General features: G+C 49.2%; 1 protein-coding gene across 1 annotated transcript in view; it reads right to left on the reverse strand.

The window, feature by feature from the left end:
* The window catches only part of VAT1L (vesicle amine transport 1 like), a 147011-nt gene that overhangs the window by 76618 nt on the left and 45296 nt on the right, over positions 1-25097 (reverse strand). The window contains exon 4 of the mRNA XM_027076262.2: positions 8652-8794. Within this exon, the coding sequence (XP_026932063.1) occupies positions 8652-8794 (143 nt within the window). The remainder of the gene's footprint in view (positions 1-8651; positions 8795-25097) is intronic.

Here is a 25097-nt window from a genome sequence, read left to right on the forward strand (position 1 = left end):
AGCTGGGTCCTGTTTTCCCCAGTAGGAAACTGCACGTGTATGTCTACGGTTCAGACGCTAAGGCAACTGCCCCAAGCCCCAGCGCAGCTGAGTCGTGACCTTTAAAGCCCTCAGGTCAAGTCCAAAGTCCAGTCATCACACTGACTCAACAAAAAAGATTAGTTTTAGCTTTTGCCTAATAGAACGGTTATCTGTAAAGACAGGGCCGTTCAAGTCCCACTTATAAGTTCACTTATGAATTCCCCACTATAGGGAATGAGGCCAGTGGATCTAAAACCGAAGTGGGCACCAGGATCTCCCCGAGGGCTCATTCAAACGGATTGCAGTTTGCCCTCCTTCCCCCCTCGCCTCCTAGCTTCTGCTTCAGTCGGTTTTGGAGCGGGGCCCCAAAGATTTGCATTTCTAACAGGCTCCCTGGAGATGCGGATGCTGATGATGCTGGCTCCACCCTTTGAGAAGCACTGGTCTAAGCCAGCTACTGAGGAGTCAAGCTAGCATTATTGTTTTTTATTAATAATTAATTTGTCCATTAAGTATTTAGCCCTGACGCTGCACGAGGCAGCGGAGATACAGTGGTGAGACCAAACAGATTTGATTCCTCCCCTTTTAGAACTTCTGTGGGGCAGATGTTAACCCATGTTTCACAAATGAATATCAGACTGAAACTGACTGGGGTCTAATGCCACAAAGGTGCTACGAGACTGTGTCAATCTAGTGTGCCCAGTTACGTACACCCAAGAAGGCATCCCTGGGGAAAGGCAGAGCGTAGGAGTTATCTAGGTAAAGAGTGGCAGGAATAGTGTTCCCGGCGGGGGGGACAGCATGTGTGAAGGTCCTGTGGTGAGAGGAGGCCTGTGAGCAGGCAGCCTGGGAAGCAGCCAGTTTGGCTGGAGTAGAGATGAGAGGGAGGGTGCTGAGGTGAGACCCGAGAGGCAGGTGAGGGTTGGAACGCACACACATGGTTGGGTGGGCTCCAGGCTGGTGCCTCACCCCCGGCGATCAGGTCTCCACCTTGCTTCACGGGCTGGGTGACCCTGCTCCTGTCTTCCTCACTTCTGCCAAGTCTTTCTTCTGCCAAGTGTGTTCGCTGCTGAGGAGGTAGGGCCCTTCACTGCTTCTACTGCCAGCCCTCCTGAGCCACCTAGTCTTCTGCGTGAACTCCGTTTCCCCGGGACCTCCTTCCTTTACTGCAAGACACCCACCTGTGCTCAGGAGCAGCCCTCACACGCTGGGCTGTGCACACTTTCCGGGGCACCCCTGACGGACCTGCCCAGGCCCAAATGCTTGCTTCTTGCCTGGCGCTCCTCACATCTGGATTCCACCTGTGAGCGCCCATTTTCTGCCCCGAACTGCCAGGCACAGCTGCCCCATCTAGGCCCGTTGCTCTTTCCTCTGGGTCTGCGGAAATGCAGAACAGACCCCAGCAAGGGGCGACCTATAGCCTACTGCCCACTCCCTCCTCCTCACCTGCCACTCACTGCTCAGGGCAGTGTGACCTTGTAGCTATTCCTGAAACCTTCCTGCCTCAGGGCCTTTGCATATGCTGGGATCGCTGCCTGAACAGCCTTTCCCCAGCTCTCCTTAGAGCTGGCTCCTTCTCATCCTTCGCGTCTTAACCCACATGAGACTTTCCCCAGAGACGCTGTAACTAACCACACCACCTGAAATGGCAGCCCCAGATCGCCTCTCTTTCAGCTCCCTTTGCGCTTTCGCGTCTGTACCAAAGACACTCTTCAGTATCTATCACGGGCTGCGATTATTCTATTTGTCTGTCTCTTCCGCCAAAATATAAGCCCCCTGAGACGGGGACTGTGTTTGTGCTGCCTGTTGTCGTATCCTCAGCCCTTCTCATGCTGCCGGACACAGTGTTAGTTCTCAGCAAATACTGATGGATTGTATGAGGGGATGATGAGTGAATGAACGCAAGGCAACGAGGAAAACATTTTAAGAACGGCATTCTGCATTGCTATCTGAGTGCTTCCTTCAAAGGGAACTCACATTTCCTGAGCTCTACTGTATCCCGGGCATTGCAGAATTAATCTTTATGACATGTCTATGAGACAGGCATTTTAACTGCACTTTTGTGAGGAAGAAATGGAGGTTCTCGGATGCAGCGCCTTGCCCAAGCTTACATAACTAGTGCACCTGGAATTCAAACCGCGGTCCAGTGTGATTCCAGAGCCATGGCCTTTTCACCGTTCTGAACTTAAGATTTAATAAATGTTCAAATCAGTATAATTACGGAAGCACTGCTTTAGCAAGCAGCTCTGGGAAGCAGTCAATTTCATGCAGGCTCTGAAGGATTCTGGTTTAAACGCTGTCTTTAAAAATAAATACAGAGGGGCGTGTGGGTGGCTCAGGCGGTTAAGCGTCTGACTTTGGCTCAGGTCATGATCTCGCGGTTCTTGAGTTCAAGCCCTGCTTTGGGCTCTGTGCTGACAGCTCAGAGGCTGGAGCCTGCTTCCCATTCTGTGTCTCCCTCTCTCTCTCTGCCCCTCCCCTGCTTGCACACTCACACACTCTCTCTCTCTCTCAAAAATATTTTTTTTTAAGTTTAAAAAAATATAGACATACCCGGAGTTAGACTATGTTACTTCAAACAGAGAGGCCAAGAGGTTTCTATTTTTAAGCTGCTTTTTTGTCATGCTAGATGTTAGGAGAGGCCCCAGGTCAGGATCCTACACATTGGTCCTAAATTTCCAGCCACTGGACAACCCCTTGCCGAGTGCTTAGGTCACACCGGACACTGGGTGTGCTGAGCTGGGGGTACACAGATGAGGGTTCACGTTCATCCCTGCCATCCAGGAGTTCATACCAGGGAAGACAGACTAAATGGACAGCCCAGACCTAATCACCATAGCTCCAACGGAGCCACTTGGGGTGACAGAAGGTGGTCCTTCTGTTGAGTGCTAATGGGTGAGAGGAATCGGCCAGGTGCCAAAGGAAAGGCATTCTGAAGACACTGTGATAGGCTGACCTGGGGCAGTGAGCATCGAATAGGCCCAAGGAGGAGGCTCTGGGACACCACCCATGGTAACGGGAGGCCCTGTCTGGACACCGTCTCCTTCCAGAAGGACACAAGAGTGTCTGCCACAGCTGATAACTAACATGGGGGTGGTGGGCAGGTGTGGGGGTGGCCTTAGGGCCCTAGGGCACTGGGCTCGGGAATCTGAATTTCATCTCAGTATTTAGCACTTCGTTTGCTACTTACTTGCCGTGTGACCTCAGGTGAGTTCCTTAGCCTCTTGTTGTCTAGCGTCCCCAACTGTGGAAGGGAATGCAGCTGATAACACCCGCCCCAGGCTCGTCTGTGAAGCCTGGGTGAGTTTCTGCACATGGAACATGATGTTCATGGTAGCTTCTGGGTCCACAGTAGCTTTTTTTATTTTCTCAGAGTGGGCCAACTTGAAGAGAATTCTTTCAGTGTGGGAAGAGTATAAACGAAAGACTGCAAAACGTCAACAACCCCAACCATTAGCCCAGACAACCATTAGGGTGGGTGGAGCCACCAGCCCAGAAACCACTAGAGCAGAGGCTGGCTACCCTTGACCCTGCTAGCACAAGGTGTCCCATGTTCAAGAGCACTTACGAGGTGCCAGCCACAGTGCTGAGCGCTTCCTGAGTCCCGTCTCACTGAGGACGCTTCACGCCAACCCTGTAACCCAGGGGCCATCATCATCCCCACGTAATGGATGAGGAAACTGAGGCTCCCCGGGGTCAGGCAACATACTGCAGGGGCCACTGCAGGGAATGGGATTTGGGCGGGGGACTCTGGTTTGACCCATTACATCCATTACACCTAGAAACCAAGTGAGGGCACCAGAGGCAGAGCCGGCTTTCCTAAGATGAGCTGTGGTCAGCCCTGGTGACCGTCATTGCCACTAGTGGGCACACGGGCTCCCAGCAGGGGCTGCACAAAGCTGGGGGCTGCTCCCCGGGCAGCCTGCAGGGGAGTTTCAAAATGGATCAAGTGCCCCACCCCCATTCAATCATTACAAGCCCAACCAGGGGATTAGACAGAATGGGACTCAGTCGGGTCTATTTGGAATCAGGGCCTCCCTTACTCATATTCACAGTGAAGGGCACCTTAGCAGCTCCTTTTAATGGAACGATCATAAAATTCACAAGCAGAGCTAGGCAGCCCCTCAGAAGGTCAGGGGCCATCCTCATTTCTTAGCACCTCCCCCCCCCCGCCCCCGCCGCTGAAAATCTCTGGGGGTGTCCGCCTTGCCTGTGTGTGTGTAATCATAATTACACAGAAGCAGACGGGGGGGGGGGGGGGAGGGCTTTCTCCTGTTGTCATAAATCTCGGCACACTCAAAGCCCAAACAGAAAGAGCCCCAGCTCAGAGATGCTCTGGGCCCAATTCAGCAGAAGGATATTTGGGAATGGCTGATCGAAGGCTCCCGTGCCTGTCCTTCCTGGGTCCCCAACCCCTCGCCCCTTTATCACGGATAACCCTCTTTGCTTCCCGCCCACGTGGATCCAGTGAAGAATCCCTCCTGAGCGGCGGTAGGGCCACCAGGGCCATTCCTGGGAGAGAAGCCCTTGACTTTGCCAAGAAGTTAATTCCCCCTTTATTGTTACTTTCATCTCCAGCTGGATCCTTGGCTCTCCGCTCAGTGCTTCTCTTTCTGAATTCCTTTTTCTCTGAGAACTCATCTGTGCCATCACTTTAACCACTTCCAAGCTCATGATGGGAGGATGAGGTCATTGCAGGGTGCCCGGCACAGGGTGCAGGGCAGGCTTCTCCCAGAGAAGTGTGTGGCACACACAAGGGTCTGACACACGGAAGGCAGCGTGCAGTTCCTGGCACATAGTAGGCTTCTCACAGGAGGCTGAGCACAGTACCCCGTGCACAAGAGGCTTTTCACAGGGTGCCAGGCACTGTCCCTGGACCATAGGAGGCTTCTTAGTACATGTTGACAATTACTTGTCAATGCTACCTCTAGGAATCCTTTCTCGATCACATTCTCTGTTCTGAGTGATTACACCTCATCGATTTCCGCTGCCTCAGTTTCTTTAGCTGTAAAACGAGGCACTTTGCCCTCACAGCACCACCCGAGGTGCATGAACGATGGTCTAATCGTATGGGTCAGCAGAGTGGAGGAGACCAGCAAAGCCGGGTGCAATTATCCTCCTTGCTTGTGCCCGCGCACCTTGCTGGGATTCGCTCCCCACCTCCCTCTACCTACTTAGATGCTTCCCATCCATCATGCTCCCCGCTGGGGGCTGCCCACCTCGGTGGTCTCTCTCGTCTTTCTCTCCTCTATTTTGGAAGTCCTTACTGCTGGATGCACAGAATCCAAAGCTTCTCACTCTTCTGTTTGGTTCAAGCATAGTCAGACAGAGAAGGGGTGAGTGACGTAAAGGTTCGGTCTGTGTTACAAACACTTTGCCCCCATTCCCTTTACAATGCGTGCTGGAAGGCTGAGAACGGGTTCAAAGCCTAGCTTTGACTTAGCAGTCGACTGGCTTATAAAAGAGTTTGCATCTTGGGGCGCCCGGGTGGCTCAGTCGGTTGGGCGTCCGACTTCAGCTCAGGTCATGATCTCACAGCTCGTGGGTTCGAGCCCCGCGTCCGACTCTGTGCTGACAGCTCAGAGACTGGAGCCTGCTTCGGATTCTGTGTCTCTCTCTCTGCCCCTCCCCTCCTCATGCCCTGTCTCTCTCTCTCTCTCTGTCAAAAACAAATAAACATTAAAAAAAAAATTAAAGAGTTTGCATCTCAAGAAATTTTATGTTAATATTTTTTTTTCCTGGTGGATCACCACCAAACGCTGTAACAAACAATAACCGTGGTCCAAAAAGTAAAGACAAATCACTCTGCATTCTACTCCTGCTGCATATTAGTGGTTAGATTTTTTCCCACCACTTTCATTTTTTTTTTTTGTCTTTATGCGCCAAGAATTTATACAAAGCTGTGATCACAGTGTAGCTGGAATTTGGCATTCTGCTTTTTTTTTTCCCACTCAATATGCTACCATGGGTATTTTTTCATTTTGTGACAGAATCTTCATAATTATCTTTTTTTTTTTAGGGGCTGCATAATATTCAAGCGCGTGGGTGTCACATAATGCACTGAAGTGTTTTCCTCCTGTTGATAATGGAGGCTGGTTCTGAAATCTCACTGTAACAGACAATGCTATAATTCACCTTGTTGGCATATGTTGAACACCTACCATGAAGCCAAAGCATTTACTTGGTTCTGCAACAGGCAGCAGGTGCCTGTTCCTTTGGATTTTTTCCTGAGGGCAGGGGTGGTGGGAGAGAGAATGAACCTATCTGTGGCTTCCTAGTGATTTTTAATTGAATCCCAGGGTCTCTGCTTAAAAACATAAGGAATTGTCGGAAGTCGCATTTGAAAGAAGGTGGTGGGAACGTGGGTCTCAGATGCTGTCCCTTTCTGCTCCTCTGACATCAGCAGGAATCATTGACTCGGGGGCTAGGAAGGTAGGTCGAGGACAGTAAAGGGATAAGGGGATGGGAAAATTCTCCATGGAAAATGGGGAAGGCAGACTGTCCCTTTTTTCTGATATTTTAATATTTATTTATTTTTGAGAGAGAGAGAGCGAGCACGTGAGCAGAGGAGGGGCAGAGAGAGAGGGAGACACAGAATCCGAAGCTCCAGGCTCCGAGCTGTCAGCACAGAGCCCAATGCGGGGCTTGAACCCACACACCAGGAGATGGTGACCTGAGCCAAAGTTGTGACCTGAGCCAAAGTGACCTGAGCTCAACCTACTGAGCCACCCAGGTGCCCCAGACTGTCACTTTTTCAGAAGAGTAGCTACCTCCTGACCTGGTTTTCCCATTGCTTCCCACACTGTAGTACCTCCAGCTCCTCTGGTCTCCTTTCAGATTCTTGAATTTAACCAAGTCTTTCCTGACCCTGAGCCTTAGCACGTGCTATTCAACTTAGTCAGAAATGCTGTTCCTTTGGCCCGTTTCTCATCCTTTAATGCTCAGCCCGAGTCTCACTCTTGGATGAACGCTATGTCTAATCTCCCTGTCTGCATATGTTCACCAGCAGCCTGCATATCTCCATCAGAGCACGTATCAAAAGCATAAACCAATCCATTTTTAAAATAGTGTTTTTATCCCTCTTCCCCAACTAGACTCAAAGCTCCACAAAGATAGTGACGCTCAAGGTGGTTTTTTGCCGGATCTTCTGCCCTAGCACAGCACCTGGCCCATCAGAGACACTTGGTAGTAAGCAGGTCAGGCAAAAAAAGGATGTTTGCCAAAATATCACTTAAGGGGATAAAGGCAAAGACTGCTGGAGGGACACTGGCAGTCCGTTTTCCCGATCACAGCTCCAGAGATGCAAGTTACAAAAAGGAAGAGCTACCTGAGGGTTACGGAAATAGGTGAAAGTCTATGCTGGAAGTCTTTAAAATATGCCTGCAGTATCTACATATCTGAGAAACAGGTGGCGAACTTCTAATATCGAGTTTTGGAGCTCTCTTTCCATGTCCTACTGGAGATATCAGGACAGACTTGAACTCTGTGCAAATCTTTAAAATTAAAAAAAAAAACAAATCGGAGGGGCTCCTGGGTGGCTCAGTGGGTTAAGTGGCCAACTTCAGCTCAGGTCATGATCTCATGGTTCGTGAGTTCGAGCCCTGCATTGGGCTCTGTGCTGACAGCTCGGAGCCTGGAGCCTACTTTGGATTCTTTGTCTCCCTCTGTCTCTGCCCCTCCCCTGCTCACACTCTATCTCTCTCTCTCTCTCCCTCAAAAATAAACATGAAAAAAAAATTTTTTTAAACAAATCTGAAAACCCAGACCATCAGAAGGCTCTCCTTTCCAAAAAACTCCCCAAATGTCACCTAATCTGTCTCAGTCTGTCACCCTCACCAGACCTCTCATCCTCTAGTCCTTCAGGTTGCAGTAAGTTCTTTAGTACGAGGCTAGACGGACGGCTGAATTTCTCTGTATCTTACAACTTACTGCTGGGCAAAGAAAAGACCAGAACAACGGCCCTGAGACACCTCTGAAACCCCTCAGGAGCTGGGGGTGGAGAAGGGCAGCAGCAGAGGTGTGACCCACAAACCATCTCAAGGCAGCTGGGTTTTCTACCTGATTCCCTGTGTTGACGTGCACAAGGCCATAGCCGGTGGCTCCTGGATCGTGAGTCGGGTTATAAACCAACGTTCCCCGCCGTAGGAGATAAACAACATGATCTCCCTGCCTGCAGCCTCCCACCCCCCACCCCCCTTCATTCTCTGCACTCCTCAAAACTCCAATCTGATCATGTCACCATGTTGGCCCTTCGGCGGTCCTCGGTCACACCCAGGTTGGAGTCCGCGTGTCCTTGGTCTGGTATGTGAGTGAATGAGAAATAAACCTCTCTGCGTTAAGGTCGCGTTAGAGCAGCTATCGTAATTTCGCGCCGGCCGGTCACCCGACCGCACTGCTCCTCAGTATCGTCCTCTCCACATGGCAGTACCAACAGGGTTGCGAGAATCCAACGAGCTCATACGTGTGAAGTGTTCAGCACAGAGCTGGTGTTATCAAGCCCCCGGCGTATGTTTCCTAGTATTACTATCACTGTTACTATCACGGGCCCTCGTCTAAATGAGCGCCGCTGGTTTTTTTAAGAGGCAGAAGAGCAAGAACCAACCTGGCCCTCTCTAGAGCACACACCTTACCTTTTCACTTCTTGCACGTAGTCTGCATTTCTGTCAAAGAGGTGGGTCATGGAGCCTTTGATTGCTTCATGCTTGAAAGTAGAAGCTGTTCCAAAGACAGTCACATTGGGGACAGTGGAACACAGCTGAGCCACAGCTTGACCCTGGAAGTGAAACACAAGACACCGGTCACACGGGAGGGTCACCGCCCGACAACCGGTCTCGCTGGGTGTAGGGCAGGACTTCTCAACCCTGCCGCTATTGACCCCTCTGAGGCTGGGTGAGTCTTTGTCGGGCTCCGCTGGGCTTTGTAAGGTGCCTACGCAGCATGTCTACCATATTATTCTACCTCCACCTGCTAGCTGCCGATAGCTCCCCTCAGTTTTGATCACCAAAAACGCCAAGATGTCCCCGGGGGGGGGGACAGAGTCTCCCTTGGCTGACAACTAGGGGTGGTGGAGGAAAGTCCATGTAAGCTAGCAAAGCCACGGTATCAAGACTCAACAACTATCATTTAACCACACTGAGCCTCAGGCTCCTCATCTAACCTTAGCAGTAATGGTACCTGCTCCATACGGGTCTCGGGAGCTGTTTGGGTTTGGATTCCCCCCGAAGCCGACCCCGACGCAAAGATTTGAGAGCAAGTACCTCATCTGGAATATGACCACAGGAAATACCAGGGTATCAAGACAGAAATCGAAGGTGGCCAATAAAGGGTGTGCTTTCAAGGCAGCACCCAGTGGGTAACTGGAACTCAGTCCCTCTGAGGACCCCTGTGCACAAGTGTAGAATACACTCAGAGGTATCCCAACCACATGGTGAGGAGGCTGGAGTATTTTGATCCCCCGAATTCCCCTCTGTATCAGTCGGGGGTTGCTTCTACAGCGGTAACTCCCAGGCACCTCTGGCTTGTGGAGGCAAGCATGCTCCCACAGCCGGACGGAAGCCCTAAGTCAACAACCGTCAGCAATGTTGAGCGCGGAAAAGATATGGTGACGGGATCGGCTACACGGTGTATCAAATGAGGCAATATGTCACACGGGTCAAGCACCTGGCATAACACATGACACGTGAATCTGAATCATCTGTACTCCTTTGGGGCTGGGATGTCCAGGCATATGAGGAAGAGCCCAACGCATGAGGTTTAAATATTGAGGGGTCTAAGAGAAATTACAAATGTAGTTAGACATGGGTGGTTTTTCCATGTCCTGTTTCAACAGGGTCAGAAATGTAAGTCATTGGACAAAATCCTGCGATCATGTGAAGTCAGAAATCTTCCAGTAAAACCCAGTGTGCTGGTAATTAAGGTGCCTTCCCAAACCAGGTACTGTTTCCAGCTTTCCACCTGCCATCTTAAGGAGGCAGAAATTATTCTACCGAAGTCACCTGTGAAATGTAACTTCTGCCTAACACTTCGTTACATGCCTTCATGTTGGTGGACTAAATCAGGTTGGCAGGCTTATTTCTGGAAATTTTTTTTTTTTCTTCCCAACATTCGCAATGAAAGGGAACACTGAGAGAATCATAGAATGTCAGAGCTGGAAAATCATCCAATTATCCCCACCCCATCATTGTTTTACAGATGAGGGAAAGGTGACTCAGAAAGGTTAAGGTGACTCAGTTTTCAGAGGCAGATCTGAGATGCAAAGCAAGGTCTCCTAACTTCTAGGTATTGCCATTTCCTATAATGCCATGCTATCTACTTATTTTGACATTTTAAGCTAAGCAGATTTTGAAGCTGCTGCCTAAAATAGACCTGTTACTGATTTGGAGGTCAACATTTTAAGACATGGGCATGAACCGAAGACTCCAGACAGGCTATCATTCTGTGTTCTAAGAATAGCTTTGGTATTTGGTTCATTTTTTTTTTTTCATTTGATTTTAGAGAACAAATACGGGACTCTCCTTCTTGGCGAGTGGAAATATCAACAACCAGTGCAGCAATCCTCTAAAACTCGACAGGGTTTGGAGGGTTAACCTCTTTTGTGCTGGGATGAAACATCAGAACTAGTTGATCCCTCCTGCCCACTGTCCTTAGGCCAACATGACTTTTACTCACACAACTACTTTTCCAAATTCCTATTATGTACTGGTCACACTGTGCTGTAGATGGATGTGGGAGTATCGGGAATGAATATGCACCCTAATCTCTATCTCTGGGCCCCCCCCACCGAGCCTCAGATTTGTGTACTGAATGACCACTGGGCTGTCTGTCTCTACCTGGCTATCCAAAACACATTGAATTCAACTCATCCAAAACATTATTCTTGGCCATCTGCAAATGACTTACTCCTTGCATTGATTCGCCGGTTGCTGTTGTAACATAATACCACAAACTGGGTGGCTCGGCCAACAAATTTGCTTCCCACTTGTGGAGGTCAGAAAGTCCAAAATCAAGGCGTCGGGAGGGTTGCGTCCTCCCAGTGACTAGGAGCGAAGGGTTTGATCCAGCTCTCTCTGCTTGGCTTGTAAATGGCTCTCTTCTCCCAAGGCCTCTTCACATGGTCTTCCCTCTACGCCAACCTGTGTCCAGATTCCCCCGTTCTCAGAAGGACGCCAGTCCTATCATTTAAACTTGATTACCTCTCTGAGGACCCTACTGCCGAATAAGGACACATTCTGAGATAGTGGCGCTCAGGACTTCCCCATATCAGTGGGGTGGGGCATAGTTCAACCCGTAACATTCCTCTTCCTGTACCTCCTGCCTCAGTGGATGAAAACTGTACCATTCGCCTGTCCCTCGGCTGAAGTCAGGAGTCTGGGGGTCGCCGGACTCCTCTTGGTCCCTTGGCCTCACATCCAGTTAGTGTACTGCATCCACTCCACACCCTTGTGACCATCACTTCGTAGTCTGGATTGTTGCATTTCCTCACCTGGATGATGACACCACCCTTCTGGCTGGCCTGGCTGTGTCCGCGTCACCCTCTGGACAGAGTGGTTTTTCTCAAACTCAACCCTGAGCATCTCGTGACTGGTCGCAAAGCTTCCCAATGCCTATCACTGGCTTTCAGAAAGAAAAGCACACCCTTCGGTTTATCCCACGGGCTGGCCCTCTGGCAGGTGGCCCAGTCTATCTCACTAACATGGCTTCCCTCCACTTCCCCAGTCTCTGCTCCCTAACAAGACACGGCCCTCGATCCACCCCCGATTGCCATTCGCCGAGCCTGGTGCTATGTGACCCTCATTCCGTGGTGTCCTCAAAATGAACTTCGAACCTAATTTTGAGGAGGAGGAGAATGAGGTTCACAGAGGTTAGGCACCCAGTCCAAGGCCAGTACGGTAAGATGGCGGACTTTGATCTCCTGTACCCACCAGTTGAGCAACCTTGAGTAACATGTCAGTTCTTCTGGTCTTTCATCTTAAAATGGAGCGTGCAATGCTATATATAAGGTTTCTGTGGGACGATTTGATATAACGCATCCAAGGGCTTAGAATGCTCAGTATTTGCTGTCACTACTACTTTGAATGCTGTTAGGTTTTCTTGCTATTATTATTACGTCAGCAGAAGCAGCAAATTCATGATCCTATTCTCCTGAACGTGTAACGCTATTTGAGCATCGACACTAGCTTCTCACAGGCTGTCCCCTCCCTATCCATGCCTATTCTTCCCACTTTCTTCTTCAGACCACAGCCCCTCCCCCCCGCCCCGGCCCCCCACCACCTAGGCAACTCCTCTTCTAGAAAACCTCCCCAGGCGCTTGCCTCCACCTTCCCTTGGTGCCTCCTTTAGTGCTACCATAGACCTGGGGTTCCTTCCTCTGGGACAGCGGCCACCATGGCTTTCTGTGGCTGTCTGTGAGCCCCATGAGGCCAGGGACCGCGCCATATATCTGGCTCTGTACCCCAGTGCCCAGGGCAGAGCCTGACACATAAAACGGATTTGGTAACACCTGATGAATGAATGCATGAGAAACAGGAATGTGATGTGACAGGGAAGTCCCTTATCAGTTTGCAGATCGCTACGTCCTTTAGCATTGCAGAGTAGGAGTAGAGCACAGATTCGATTAACGTATCTAGTGTCTCACCCAAGCAGAACTTTACCATTTCCATTTTATTTTTAAAAATTTTTTTGAACGTTTGTTCATTTTCTGAGAGAGGGAGAGAGACAGAGCACAAGTGGGGGAGGGGCAGAGAGAGAGAGGGAGCCACAGAATCTGAAGCAGGCTCCAGGCTCTGAGCTGTCAGCACAGAGCCCGACGCGGGGCTTGAACTCACAAACCGCGCGATCATGACCCGAGCCAAAGTCGGACGCTTAACTAACAGCCACCCAGGTGCCCCACCGTTTCCACTTTAAATAAGAAGAAACGTGTGGTAGCAAACTGAGATGTTATAAGTAACTGGGTTACTTATATGTTTATGTAGCATCTATGAGTATTTTACATAATACAAAATGCAGAAATATAAATATGTATAATTAGAATATATAATTAGTATACGTATATGTATAATCAGTATTATATAAACATATACGTGTATATAAGTAGTAATTTTAGTATGTAATACTCCATTTGTAAAATATTAGTATGATAATAAAATAATATTATATAGTCATATAATATATAATTAATGTAAATAGCAAAACATGCAAGTATTCTACACGATATTATATGATAACATAGTCTTATGTAAATAACAATGGGTGGAAAACCAAATTCAGTGGACACCTGTTTGTAGCACCCCCCCCCCCCCCCCCCCCCCCCGCTTGAGCTCTCTATTAATTCACTAAGGCAATGAGAGGCACTTGCAAGATCCTCAATGATCTAAAGTAAATAATACTCAGCACTCTGTATTTAAGCACAATGTGTGCTTTTCCTCACATGTATAGCGAATCTGTACTCTCCCTCCTCCAACTCCCAAGGTGAGTGCCTCTAATTTATCCTCGTTTCTCCCACGTGCCTAGCAAATAGCACGGACTCAATAAACATTTGTGGAAGGCGGAATGAATTTTCAATAAAAAGGATTTTGCAATTTACCTGCAGACCCAGAACATACAGTGAACAAGACAATCCATTCTCCCAGCAACAGCAGCAAATAGAGATCTGCATGTACTTGTTTTTAATTTCTTTTCCTTTCTCTCTCTAGAGCGTAAGAATTCCACAGCAAGCCTCTTCTCTCCCCTGTGGCTGGTGATACAGCCAGTACAGCAGCTGACAGTCCCCTTGTCTCCCCATATGCCAGGCACTGTGCTTACGTGCTTCGTTAAATCCTCAAACCGCTTTTAGAGTAAATACTTTTATTTCCCTTTTATGCCCGAAAACGGGGGTTCAGACAGGGAAAGGAACTTGTCCAAGGTAACACGGCTTGTACGTGATAAGGCTGGGGGTCACACTCAGGTCTCCCTGACTCCAAAGCCACTCTGTTAGTCTTCTTATCCGTCCAGCTAAGCACTCGAGTTGCTGACCTGGAACTGAAGTCCTAGAGAAAACCAAGGATCTTTGGCATCACTCTGGAAGGCTGCATTGATCTACTCTTTCGATAGCTTTGCCTTGGGTTCATACGGGTGAACAGATTTCAGCCAGCTCAATCCTAATTCCAGGGCTGCTGAGGTTCCTTCAGGCAGAGCACAGCCATGAGAAATCCAGGGACGGCAGTTGAAAGGGAGCTGTTTTGGGCCACTGAAATCCGACTCTTAGCAAGAGACTGCTGGTTCAAGGTAAGATCCTATTCCAGAAAAGCCAGGCACAGCAGACACATGATTGGAGGAATGAATGCATCTACGTAAAGGGCTTAGTACACTGCCTGGTACATGCTAAGTACTCACTAAGTGGCACTTTTTTAGCTATCAGTGCCTTGCAATTAGGACTGAGCTTGGCTGAAATTCTGATTACCCCTTCGATGGGAATTTAGGACAGATGATCCTGTCAGTGCACTGGGATTCAGAAATCAGCATCAGAGACTCCAGTAACAAAGACACAAAGAATGGATAACTTTATCACACGAATAACCTCTTCCTCCTCAGACTTGTTTCTCATCATACACCCAAACTCTACCTTTGGCCATTTGGAAAAATGCTTAGTCTTTCCTAAGCGCCACTCCTTTATCACCCACAGGACCTTTGCACATGCAATTTACACTGCCTGGAATCCTTTTCCCTGTCTTTTCTCCTGGCTGATGCCTACTCATCCTTTGAGTCTTGGCCCCTCTGTTATTTCACTGAGTTATTTATTCAGTGAATAATTTGGGGCTATTTAATAAGTGCCTCTAATGGATCAGACACTATGAGAGGCGCTAGAAAGAGAAAGGAGAACAAATTATATATAGTCCCTGTCATCTCGGAGCTTGCATTCCAATAAAGGCAACTGTATTAATAAAATAAGTTTACAATTAAAAGTACAATCAGTAGCCTGAAACCAGTAGGCTGAGAACACCAATTTCAAACACTGAACCACTGGGATCAGACCACACTGGTGCACTGTGTTTTTTCAAATGTACAGAAAACGAGAGGTATGAACTAAAGGGGAAATATGGGGGAGAGAATAGATAAAATGGAAACCAGATTTGGTCTCTCTGTCCTCTCCAGTCCTAAGATTTCTAGCACACACAGACCAATTCTTCAGCTGCTAAAGAAAGTCTATTTGAGGACACCTCCCAAAGAGAATGCAAGTTCACTCATTACCCTAAGTCTGACGAAAGGGTGAAATTTTTCTATTGCTAACTTGACCGTTTCTGAGATCATTTGAAAAATAGCCTTACATTTGGGGCGCCCAGGTGGCCAAGTCGGTTGGGCATCTAACTCTTGACTTCGGCTTGGATCCTGATCTCTTCGTTCATGGGATCAGACCCCGTGTCAGGCTCTGTGCTGATAGCATGGAGACTACTTGGGATTCTCTCTCTCTCCCTCTCTCTCTCTCTGCCTCTGCCCCGCTCACATGTGTGTGCCTTCTCTCTCTCTCTCTCAATCTCTCTCTCTCTTTTAAAATAAATAAACTTAAAAAAAATAGGATTACGTTTATCTCTTCCAAAAGCTGTTTCCCTTTTACACAGCTCATGGAAACCACAGCCACCTATATACTCAAAGAATGGAAAAGAATTAGCAAAATGAGCTTGTGAATGTATCAAGAAGAATCCTAGGGTGAATGGTGAAGCAAGATTGTTTTCTTCCAAAGAACCGTCAGTTTATTTTCCATCTTCATCAATGCATAGATGCACTTACTTAGTCCAAGGAAGATAACTGAGCGTTATCACAAAATCTAGGACACTGGATACCCGGGCCAGCCTTATTCTTGTCTTATGATAATACGAATTCCCACATGGGATTTAGACACAGGTTTAGAAACACTGATTACAGATCAGTGCTGTCATTTGCCTGTTCAACTATCCAGTTGACTTGATTGTTATAAGGAGAGAAAATATTCAAATCCAACTGTGGGGGCTGATCCACGTGACCCACCATCAAAGGCAGCAAAGGACATTCTACGTTCTCACTTAGTAGGCTCTAAAAATCAGGTTTTTCTTGTTTGTCACCGCACACCTGTTGAACTACGCATGGCACTCCCGTTGACATACATGTGCGGACAGTTTCCATAGCAAAGAAGCGTCAGCGGCACACGGCTGAAGGATGAGAGAAAGGGAGGAATCGACTGCTCAGGTTGGAAGTGGGGAAACTTCTCTTTACTCCCAAAAAGCAGTAGACACATTCCAGGGAAGACTTGGTAGATAATACCTTTATTTCCCACTTTTATTTATTTTATAGATCAGTGCTTCTCAACACGTGGTGCCGTAACCAGCGGCACCCACACCACCTGGAGTCTTGCTAGAAGGTTCCACCCGGGATCTACAGAATCAGAAACTCTGGGGGTGGGACCTGGGCATCTGAGTTTTAACAAGCCTTCCAGAAGATTCTGATTCAGCTCACATTGAGAACCACCAATATGTATCATCCTTTAAAAGCACCCACTCTACCCCACATAATTTACTGCTAAGGCCCCCATAATGCTCAGAATATCTTAATATGGGATTTTTTTTTAAGTTCATTTATTTTTGACAGGCGGTGGGGGGAGAGAGGGGCAGGGAGAGAAAGGGACAGAAGCTTCAAAGCAGGCTCTGTCCTGAGAGCAGAGAGCCCGATGCGGGGCTCAAACTCAGGAACCATGAGATCACGACCTGAGCCGAAGTCAGATGCTCAGCCGACTGAGCCACCCAGGCGCCTCCTTTAATATGAGGTATTTTATTCAACACCAAGGTGGAGCCTTAGTATTAACACATATTTATAGTATAAAGTCTATTACTTACAGTATACATAATTCTAATACGCAGCCCTTGCTGAGGTCTAGCGCTCTGTAAAGTTTCCCTTCTACCAACTGGGTCATTGATGGATGGCATCATAACCACCCTCTGTTCCGAGTTGGGGCTGACATCACAGCCCGTGGGTTTAGTATGTGGGATCCTATAGATCAAGGCACGACTAACACAGTCTTCTGTGAGTCAGAGGTGTCAGAAGAGAAAAAATAATCGCTCCTCCCCATTAGCAGGGCCTGAAGTTCTGGATGCTTGGAGGATGCCAGCCTCCCTGCTCCCCGGGCCTCAGCTTTGCTGCTGAACATCCAGGTTTTCCAAGCCATTCACAGCTCTGCCCATCAGGCAAGTGCAAGAGCGAATATTTAAACCCTGTCCTCTGCTCCTCCTGCCACTGAGCTCATGTCAGAGGCACTCAGTGGAGACGCAGCAGAGCGGAGTGATGAAGAACGTAGGTTTCTTTGTTCGGCCTCACCTGCGCTGAGTTTGCTGTGCGCCCAGGCAGTCTAACTGCTCTACAAACACGGTTCATTTGGTCTGCATCATTGCCTCCTCACTCTCTAGATGAAAAAAACGGAGGCACAGAGCCGTCCTAGAAATGTCCAAAGTCACACAGCAATACCAGCGACAAGAGTTGAACCCCCATTACCTGGGGGGTGAGTCTGAAGGGCTACAAGGAAAGAAGGTAGGGGAACACCTCTTACCGGCCACTCTTTGTCTAGCACGGCAGGCCCTTCCCATACCTCGTGCTACCCTCCCAACATCGTATTCCCATCACGAAGCCGGGCTCAGAAATGGAGGCTCCGAGAGATCCACGAATTTACAGAAGGTTATCCTGCTGGGAATTGGAAACTGAGGCTCAGAAAGGCTAAGTACTAGCCGCCGGAAGTGACTGCCTTCTTGTCACTAAGCCGGAGTTCTTTGTTCTGGACCATCGGGACAATCTCATAGAAATGAGACACATCAGAGGTTGCAGAGCAAGCTGCAACTCCTGGACCCCACACCCAGTTCAGTCCTGGAGCCGCCGCCTGACCTGGGTGAGCTTCAGATTCCCCTTATTTAAGTCGGGGATGATAACGTCCACCTCAAGGGGTCAAGTGTGGGGCAAAGGCAGCAACATAAGTGATGTGATTCCCCAGGGAAGACCCAGAGCAGGTGCTCAATAAATAAGCTCCACCCCCTCCATAGTCCTCCTCTTCTGGGGAGCCCTCCCGGAGATCGTGAGAAGGGTAAATGTCTCCTGCTTTGTCCCCAAACTCACACACATCACTACCCAACCGTCTTTTACTCTGTGCTATGATTCTCCCCTCCGCTCCTCTCCCCTGTCTCCTCCTCCTTTCTCTTCCTCCTTCGCCTCTGACTCTCCTCCTTTTAAAACATCTCTTTCTTAGGGGCGCGTGGGTGGCTCAGTCGGTTAGGCGTCCAGCTTTGGCTCAGGTCGTGATCTCACGGTTTGTGGGGTCAAGCCCCGCATCAGGCTCTGTGCTGACAGCTCGGAGCCTGGAGCCTGCTTCGGCTTCTGTGTCTCCCTCTCTCTCTCAGTCCCTCCCCTGCTCACACTCTGTCTCTCTCTGTCTCTCAGAAATACATAAAACATTTAAAAATTTTAAAAAGATAAGAATCTCTTATCGTATCGCCCACCACAGGTCAACTCCTTAAGGAGAAGACCACATCTTATTCCCCTCTGTATCCAAAGCATTGAGCCCACTGCTTAGATCTCAGTGACCGTGTGTTGAATGCAGGAAATAGCAGTAAACAGAAGTTTAGAGAACAAAGAGCGTAGGTCAGAGAGGACCCACTAGGTCAGAGGGCAATCCAGGGCTGGGACTAGGAATACAAGTCCTTCTTTGCTTTATCTTCTTGGTTGGATGTGGACAAGGTCAACCCCACATCCATTTGGCAGTTACAACTTTACATCGGTGAAGGGGAGAAACTTCCGTGCCTGCCCAGAGTAAATATTTTCTTGTTTTTCTTTTCAACCATATACATGGAGTAGAAAGAATGTTAGGGCACAAGATGCGGGCAGAGGAAAGACACAGCAAAACCTTGGATTGCAAGTAACCTGTTCTGTGAGTGTTCCCGCAAAATGAGCAAACATTTCTAATAAATTTGAACTCGATAAACGAGCGATGTCTCGCAATACGAGTAGTACATGATGCCAAACGTCGCGTGATCACACTGAGCCAATGGTTCTTGACATGCGCTTCGATACACAAGTGCTTTGGATTACAAGCATGTTTCCGAAACGAATTACACTCGCAAGCCATAGTTGTACTGTATTTCTCAAAGAGCCCCCAGAGCCCGATAACAGTTGGATCCATTTGGTTCCTTCCAGCTCAGAGGCTTGCAGACATTGCCCTGTTCTTGCCCCGCCCACCCATGCACACCTCCCAGCTTCTGAGAATCTGGTCACCTCTGGGGACAGAGGGATGTGTTCATGAAGGGATTTGGCAGGGATGACTCTTGCTGCCAGGCATGAGCCCCGCTCCCCACTTGGGCCTGAAACCCTTGGTCGGCACAGCTGGGCCTCCTACAGACTGTCCATCACCAAGTACAGCAGGCAGCTTAGGGACTGAGGGTGGCAGGCAGGGGACTTTCGCTTTTCCAAAGTTCCCCTAGGAGGTGGTCCCACGGGCACAGGGCCCGACTGGGATGATGTGCTGGTGGCAGCTCAGCCTTCTGCTCTGATCGAGAGGGAGGCCGGTCTGGTATCACTTCATGCTGTGTTCGCGGGCCCAACGACAGGGCGTACTTTCGTTTGAGCAGTAGGGAGGGACAGCCCCGAGACGGGGGTTGAGGGAGACACAGAAGTGGGGCCTTAGGGGGACACAGATGGTAGGAGATTCAGGACAAGACCCGAAACAGGCTGGCTCCAAAGGGAGCCCTGGACGCACAGGAACAGAACCGCTGAGCCCTGAGCTCCCTCCTGCCATTTCGGCCCTTCCCACCTCGAATTTCTCATATGGACAGGAAGGGCTGGAGCACAGCATCTCCGAGGGCCCTACATGAGGCAGCTCAGCGTCCAGGGAGAGGAGAATAGGGACTTAAAAGAAAACCTTGGGGTGTGATTCCAAGAAAAAAGCTGTATGTACTTAATGCATACGTCTTCATGAATTTAATGCATACATCCCATGAAACTCTCAGAATAACCAATGCCACCCACTTCATCTTCACCTCTAAAATGCCCTCCCTCCCTCTTTTCTCTTCTTCTGAGATAACATTTAGCCTAAGGCCTACCCTCTTCACAAATCTTTAAGTACTCAACGTGGTGTCCTTAACTAGAGGCGCTATGCTGTGCACGAGATCTCTATGACCCAGTCGTCTTGCGTAACGGAAACCGTGACCCCTTTGCTACATGTCCTCTCCTCCAGCCCCCGGCCACCAGCATTTCACACTCTGCTTCTGTGACTTTGGATGTTTTAGATCCCTGATAGACGTGGGATCACGTAGCATCTGTTCTTCCGGGTCTGGCTCATTTCCATGTAGCATCATCCCCTCCGGGTTCCGCCATGGTGTCACAAAGGGCAGCAATCCCTGCTTCTTAAGGCTGAATGATAGTCTGTTGTATGTCTACACCACATTTTGTTGACCCGTCCATCTGCTGACGGACATTTAGGTTGTTTCCACATCTTAGCTGTGTTGACTAATACTGCTATGAGCATGGGACGGCAGATATCTCCCTAAGATTGTGATTTCGGTTCCTTTAGGTGGATACCCAGAAACGGAATTGCCGGGTCATACACTAGTTCTATTTTTAATTTTCTGAGGAGCCTCCACAGTCTTTTCCATAATGGTTGTACCAATTTGCACGTCTACCAACAGTACATCAGTGCTCCTTTTCAACCACATTCTTGCCAACACTTATTTTTTGGTTTTTTTTTTTGAGACCAGCCGTCCTAGCAGGTGGGAGGTGTTATCTCGCTGTGGCTGTGGTTTGCATTTCCCCCGATGACAAGTGGCCTGAGCACCTCTGAGTCGGGCAAACCTGAATTTGAGACCCTGATGCAGCACTGATGGGCTGTGTGAGTCCGGACAGAGACTTCAGCTCGGAGCCTCAGTGGTCTCATCTATGAAGTGGCGAGCGAGGGGCACTGGGGCGGCTCAGTCGGTCAAGCGTCTGACTCTTGATCTCGGCTCAGGTCACGATCTTATGGTTTTGCAAGTTTGAGCCCCACATCAGACTCCGTGCTGACTCTGCAGAACCTGCTTGGGATTCTCTCTCCCTCTGCCCCACCCCGGCTCATGCTCTCTATCTCTAAATAGATGAATAAAAACTTAAAAACAAGTTAGTACCAAAAAATGAACAATAAAATGGAGAATGGGCTTACCGTGCTAAGTGTTGGTGAGCACAGACTATTTAGTTATATAGTGCCAGGCAGAGAGTCCATTGGAGGGCCTTTCTGCTCTTCTCACACTAAAGATTGGACATCCTATGTTAGGATCCTCAGCCTGCTAGTTCCAGGCTATACAGCGTCCTCTCAAGCCCCCTGGGATTTATGATTATCAGCTGCAGGGCAGGTAGCTAGGTTGGAAGGGTTCAATTTATGGCCATCCATCCCCACCCCCCTACCTCCTGCAGGCACAGCGGGAGCCCTGGCAACAAGGGGGGCGGGGTGTGGGCATCCACGTTGTAAATGTTTCAAGTCTGATGTAAATTACATGTTGTTTTTGGCATCTCAAAAAATCTTTCTGGCTGGGGAGCCGGTCCTTCTCTGGGCTAGCCAATCTTGGAAATAAAAAAGGGCTCAGCTGGGAGCATGCCATCCATACGCAAACTAAGCGATCCAGAGCCAGACCCCCTCTGTCTGGTCCATATATCCCAGGAGGCAATATTCCTCTGCGTAGATCACCCCAGGGCTAGGTATCAGGCAAATAGAGACCATCCCTACGGCCCAGACCCCACGGATATTATTCTAACTAGCCAATCCTAGGCTGCCCGCCCTGCCCCACCTTGCATTTCCACAGAGACCCCAATAAAGGGCATTGCTTGAGTGAATCCACTGCTGCTGTCTTCTTCCTCCTGACCACCCTGGCGTCTTTCCCATGTGGTCCTCCGCGGCATGCTTTGCGTCCCGTTTTTAGGACCTATGAGTATAATACACTTCGTTTTTCTGAGCCTCTCCTCTGCCTCCTCTTGTGGCCACATCTAATTAAAAAATACAGAACAGCATCCCTCTTTTGTCCCAGGGGTTGAGTGTTTTTGTGCAGTGCACAGCTTGCCCAGCTGCACATGGTGACCCTACGAACCAGCCCTCGTGAGGATCATATCAAGTCTTGTGTCTCCTGTCAGTACCACTTCCCAACCGATGTAAATCACGGGTAGCCACTGCCCATCCCCTCGTTCACAGACTCCCACGTTGCCTGAGACTTGGCCTCCAGCAACCATGCGACCGGAATCCTGGCCGGGGAGCCAGTCCAGCCCACCAGATGGCAAAGTCTCCTTCGCGGGACTCCAAATCATGGCGGGGCGGAACCACTTCCAGGCTGGCTGCCTTCCATGCAGTGCATCTGAATAGATTTCCTGGATGATTACATTTGCATAGTAGGATGCCGGATTCACATTTCCAGCCAAATTATAATTTGTACCCACAGTTTGGAGCTGTGGTTTTGATAAATGCATCTATTTCAACCCAAACCTTATTAGGTGGAGTGATCGTAGAATGTATCGTCTAAATTGGGATACTTTTTGAGAGTGAAGGGGGATGCTATTATTCATTTTTTTCCATCCAACAAGCCTAAGCCGGAGGTGCCCTAGGCAGATTGGGTCACCCTACCCTATGAGGGTAGCCACCTTCATGTTAAGTCAAGGTAAGTCCAGGTGGCCAGGAGAGGAGAGCCAAGGTGTAGGCCTCCGTGAGACCCGGAGTTTGATCCTTGGACCTACCACTCATTACTGGAGGGACGGTGGCCCGAGTACTCTGAACAGACAGCTCATCTCTAATGTTGGGATCGTATTACCCGCTTCACAGCATTGACCTGAGTATTAAATAGTATATGGAGAAGGCTCTGCCTGGGGTTGAGTACCAAGTGGTGGCTTAGGAAGTATAAGCTTACATCCCTCCTCCCGTCTTTGTGCCTCTGCTATATTGCCTGTGCCCCAACCGCAGAGATTTGGGAACCAAGGTGCATCAGAGACTGGCAGAAAGTAAGTGCCCTCACCTGAGATGACAGTTTCCACGACTCAGGGGTCTGCCTGCGCGCCTTTTCCTGATATCCCTGTTCATTGAAGGCCCCTCATTAACCAGGTCTCTCAACAAGAATAGGAGCCTCACCTTCTGATGCGATCAACGAATTCACTGGAAAGCATTTGCCCCGGGGCACGAAATACCCAAATTCTCAAAGCACTGCTCTCCCCTGCCTGCCCTCAGAGATCAGACCTCGGGACTTCCTGTGGCTTCAAACCCCTCAGCTGAGGGTCTGAACTGGGTATTGCAGAGCCCATCCCAGCGGGAGGGTGGCAGTGAATGGCTCTGGATGAGAGGATGTTCAATCTTCGGGCCCGTGGGGAAGCGAAGGGCAGAGGCTGGTCTCCCGATGGGAATTCCCACAGGGACGTTCAGTCCCGTCTGCTTGACATGTTTTCCCTCTCCGTCCTCAGACCTGCTCTCTCTAAAGAACACCTCACTAGGGGAGCGTGGGTGGCTCAGTCAGTTGAGCATCCAACTTTGGCTCAGGTCATGATCTCACGGTCCGTGGGTTCGAGACCCGTGTCGGGCTTTGTGCTGACAGCTCAGAGCCTGGAGCCTGCTTTGGATTCTGTGTCTCCCTCTGTCTCTCCCCGTCCCCTGCTTGTACTCTGACTCTCAAGAATGAATAAATGTTAAAAAAAAATCTTTTTAAAGAGCAGCTCACTTCCCGGCTTTGTCCTGCTGTTTCAAATCAACAGCAAACTTTCAAAGTTGACTGACTTTCTTTGTAAACGCAACAAGTATAAAATGAATTCCACCCTCAGTGTTGTTTATCAAGCCCTCTCTCTTACAGTGACACCACCAGGCCCAACACTAGATCCTTAATGGACACTCCTGGGAACCCCCACCCACCTTTGCACAGCACCAGGCACGTGAAAGGTGTTCGTAAGTGTGGGAATGAATGAATGGGTGGAAATCTCTTGACATCTCTTCCTTCTTTGATACATCTCAGGAAGGCGACATCCTGTTCCTTTCATGGTATCCATTTTTGCAGTTTGACAAGCTTTACATTTAGCTTTTGTTCCATTCAGCACATAAATCAACGTGTTATGCTCTGTGCATGCTTATTTTCTCCGCGCACCGTAGTAGACTTCTAGGAATACAAGGAGCAGACAGCAGGTTCTGGACACGGATTGACTACAAAATACCCCTGACTGTACTTACTAGCCTTCCGGAAGTGTGCAGCTCATGTGAGCTTGCAGAACGTTCGTTTTGCACACACGTGTGTGGTGATGGTGCCCGCCCCTCGGGTGTGAGGCGTGACGGATGCCATCTCATGAAGGGTTGGGCATCCTGCCTGCACCTGCTAATATTGTGGTTAAGGACTCTGACTCCTCTTGCATTTCCCCAACAAGCTCTCCGACTGGGCCATCACACACGGGGGGGGGGCAAGAAGGTATGAACATGAAGAGCATCGAAAGCCGAGATTCCCGGTCTTCAAGGCCTAAAGATGTTCTAGGTCCTCCACCCTCTAATCTAGTGCAGAAAGCCCAACCCAACTCCCGCTCTGTCCTTTGGGGATGAAAACTGATGAGACGGAAATGGAGAACGGATGGCCTCCCCAGTTCGCCCATTCTGTTTGGGGGCAACTCTAATGGTTCTGAAGGTCCCATTTATATTGCGCTCTGGGGAGCCTCCCTGTAGATTTTGCTCCCGGGAGTCATGGCGCACAAAACAATACACTTGTGGGGGCTCACACCCCATATTACTACTCTGTTGAATCGCTCTAACATCATTCTCACATCCTGAACCTTCTTTTTTCCAGCCTATGTCCAATCCCTTTAGTGTCTTGTCACAGGCAAATAGAACTATGTCCCATGGACGACAGCTGGTAGGATGGAAATCCTCTGAATTGTGGCATGGTGGGACCACCTCCCTCCACTTCTGCACTGGCAGTTCTAGGTATTTCTGTGTTCGCAGCCTACTTTTGCATAACAGAACTCGAACAGATCAAACAGATGAGCAGAACACTACAAAAGTAGGGAGAAATCGCATTGCTATTCCCGACCACGGCCTAGCAATATTGCACACTCTCTGAAAAGCC

The sequence above is a fragment of the Acinonyx jubatus genome, chromosome E2, assembly GCF_027475565.1.
Source record: "Acinonyx jubatus isolate Ajub_Pintada_27869175 chromosome E2, VMU_Ajub_asm_v1.0, whole genome shotgun sequence".
Classification (NCBI taxonomy): domain Eukaryota; kingdom Metazoa; phylum Chordata; class Mammalia; order Carnivora; family Felidae; genus Acinonyx; species Acinonyx jubatus.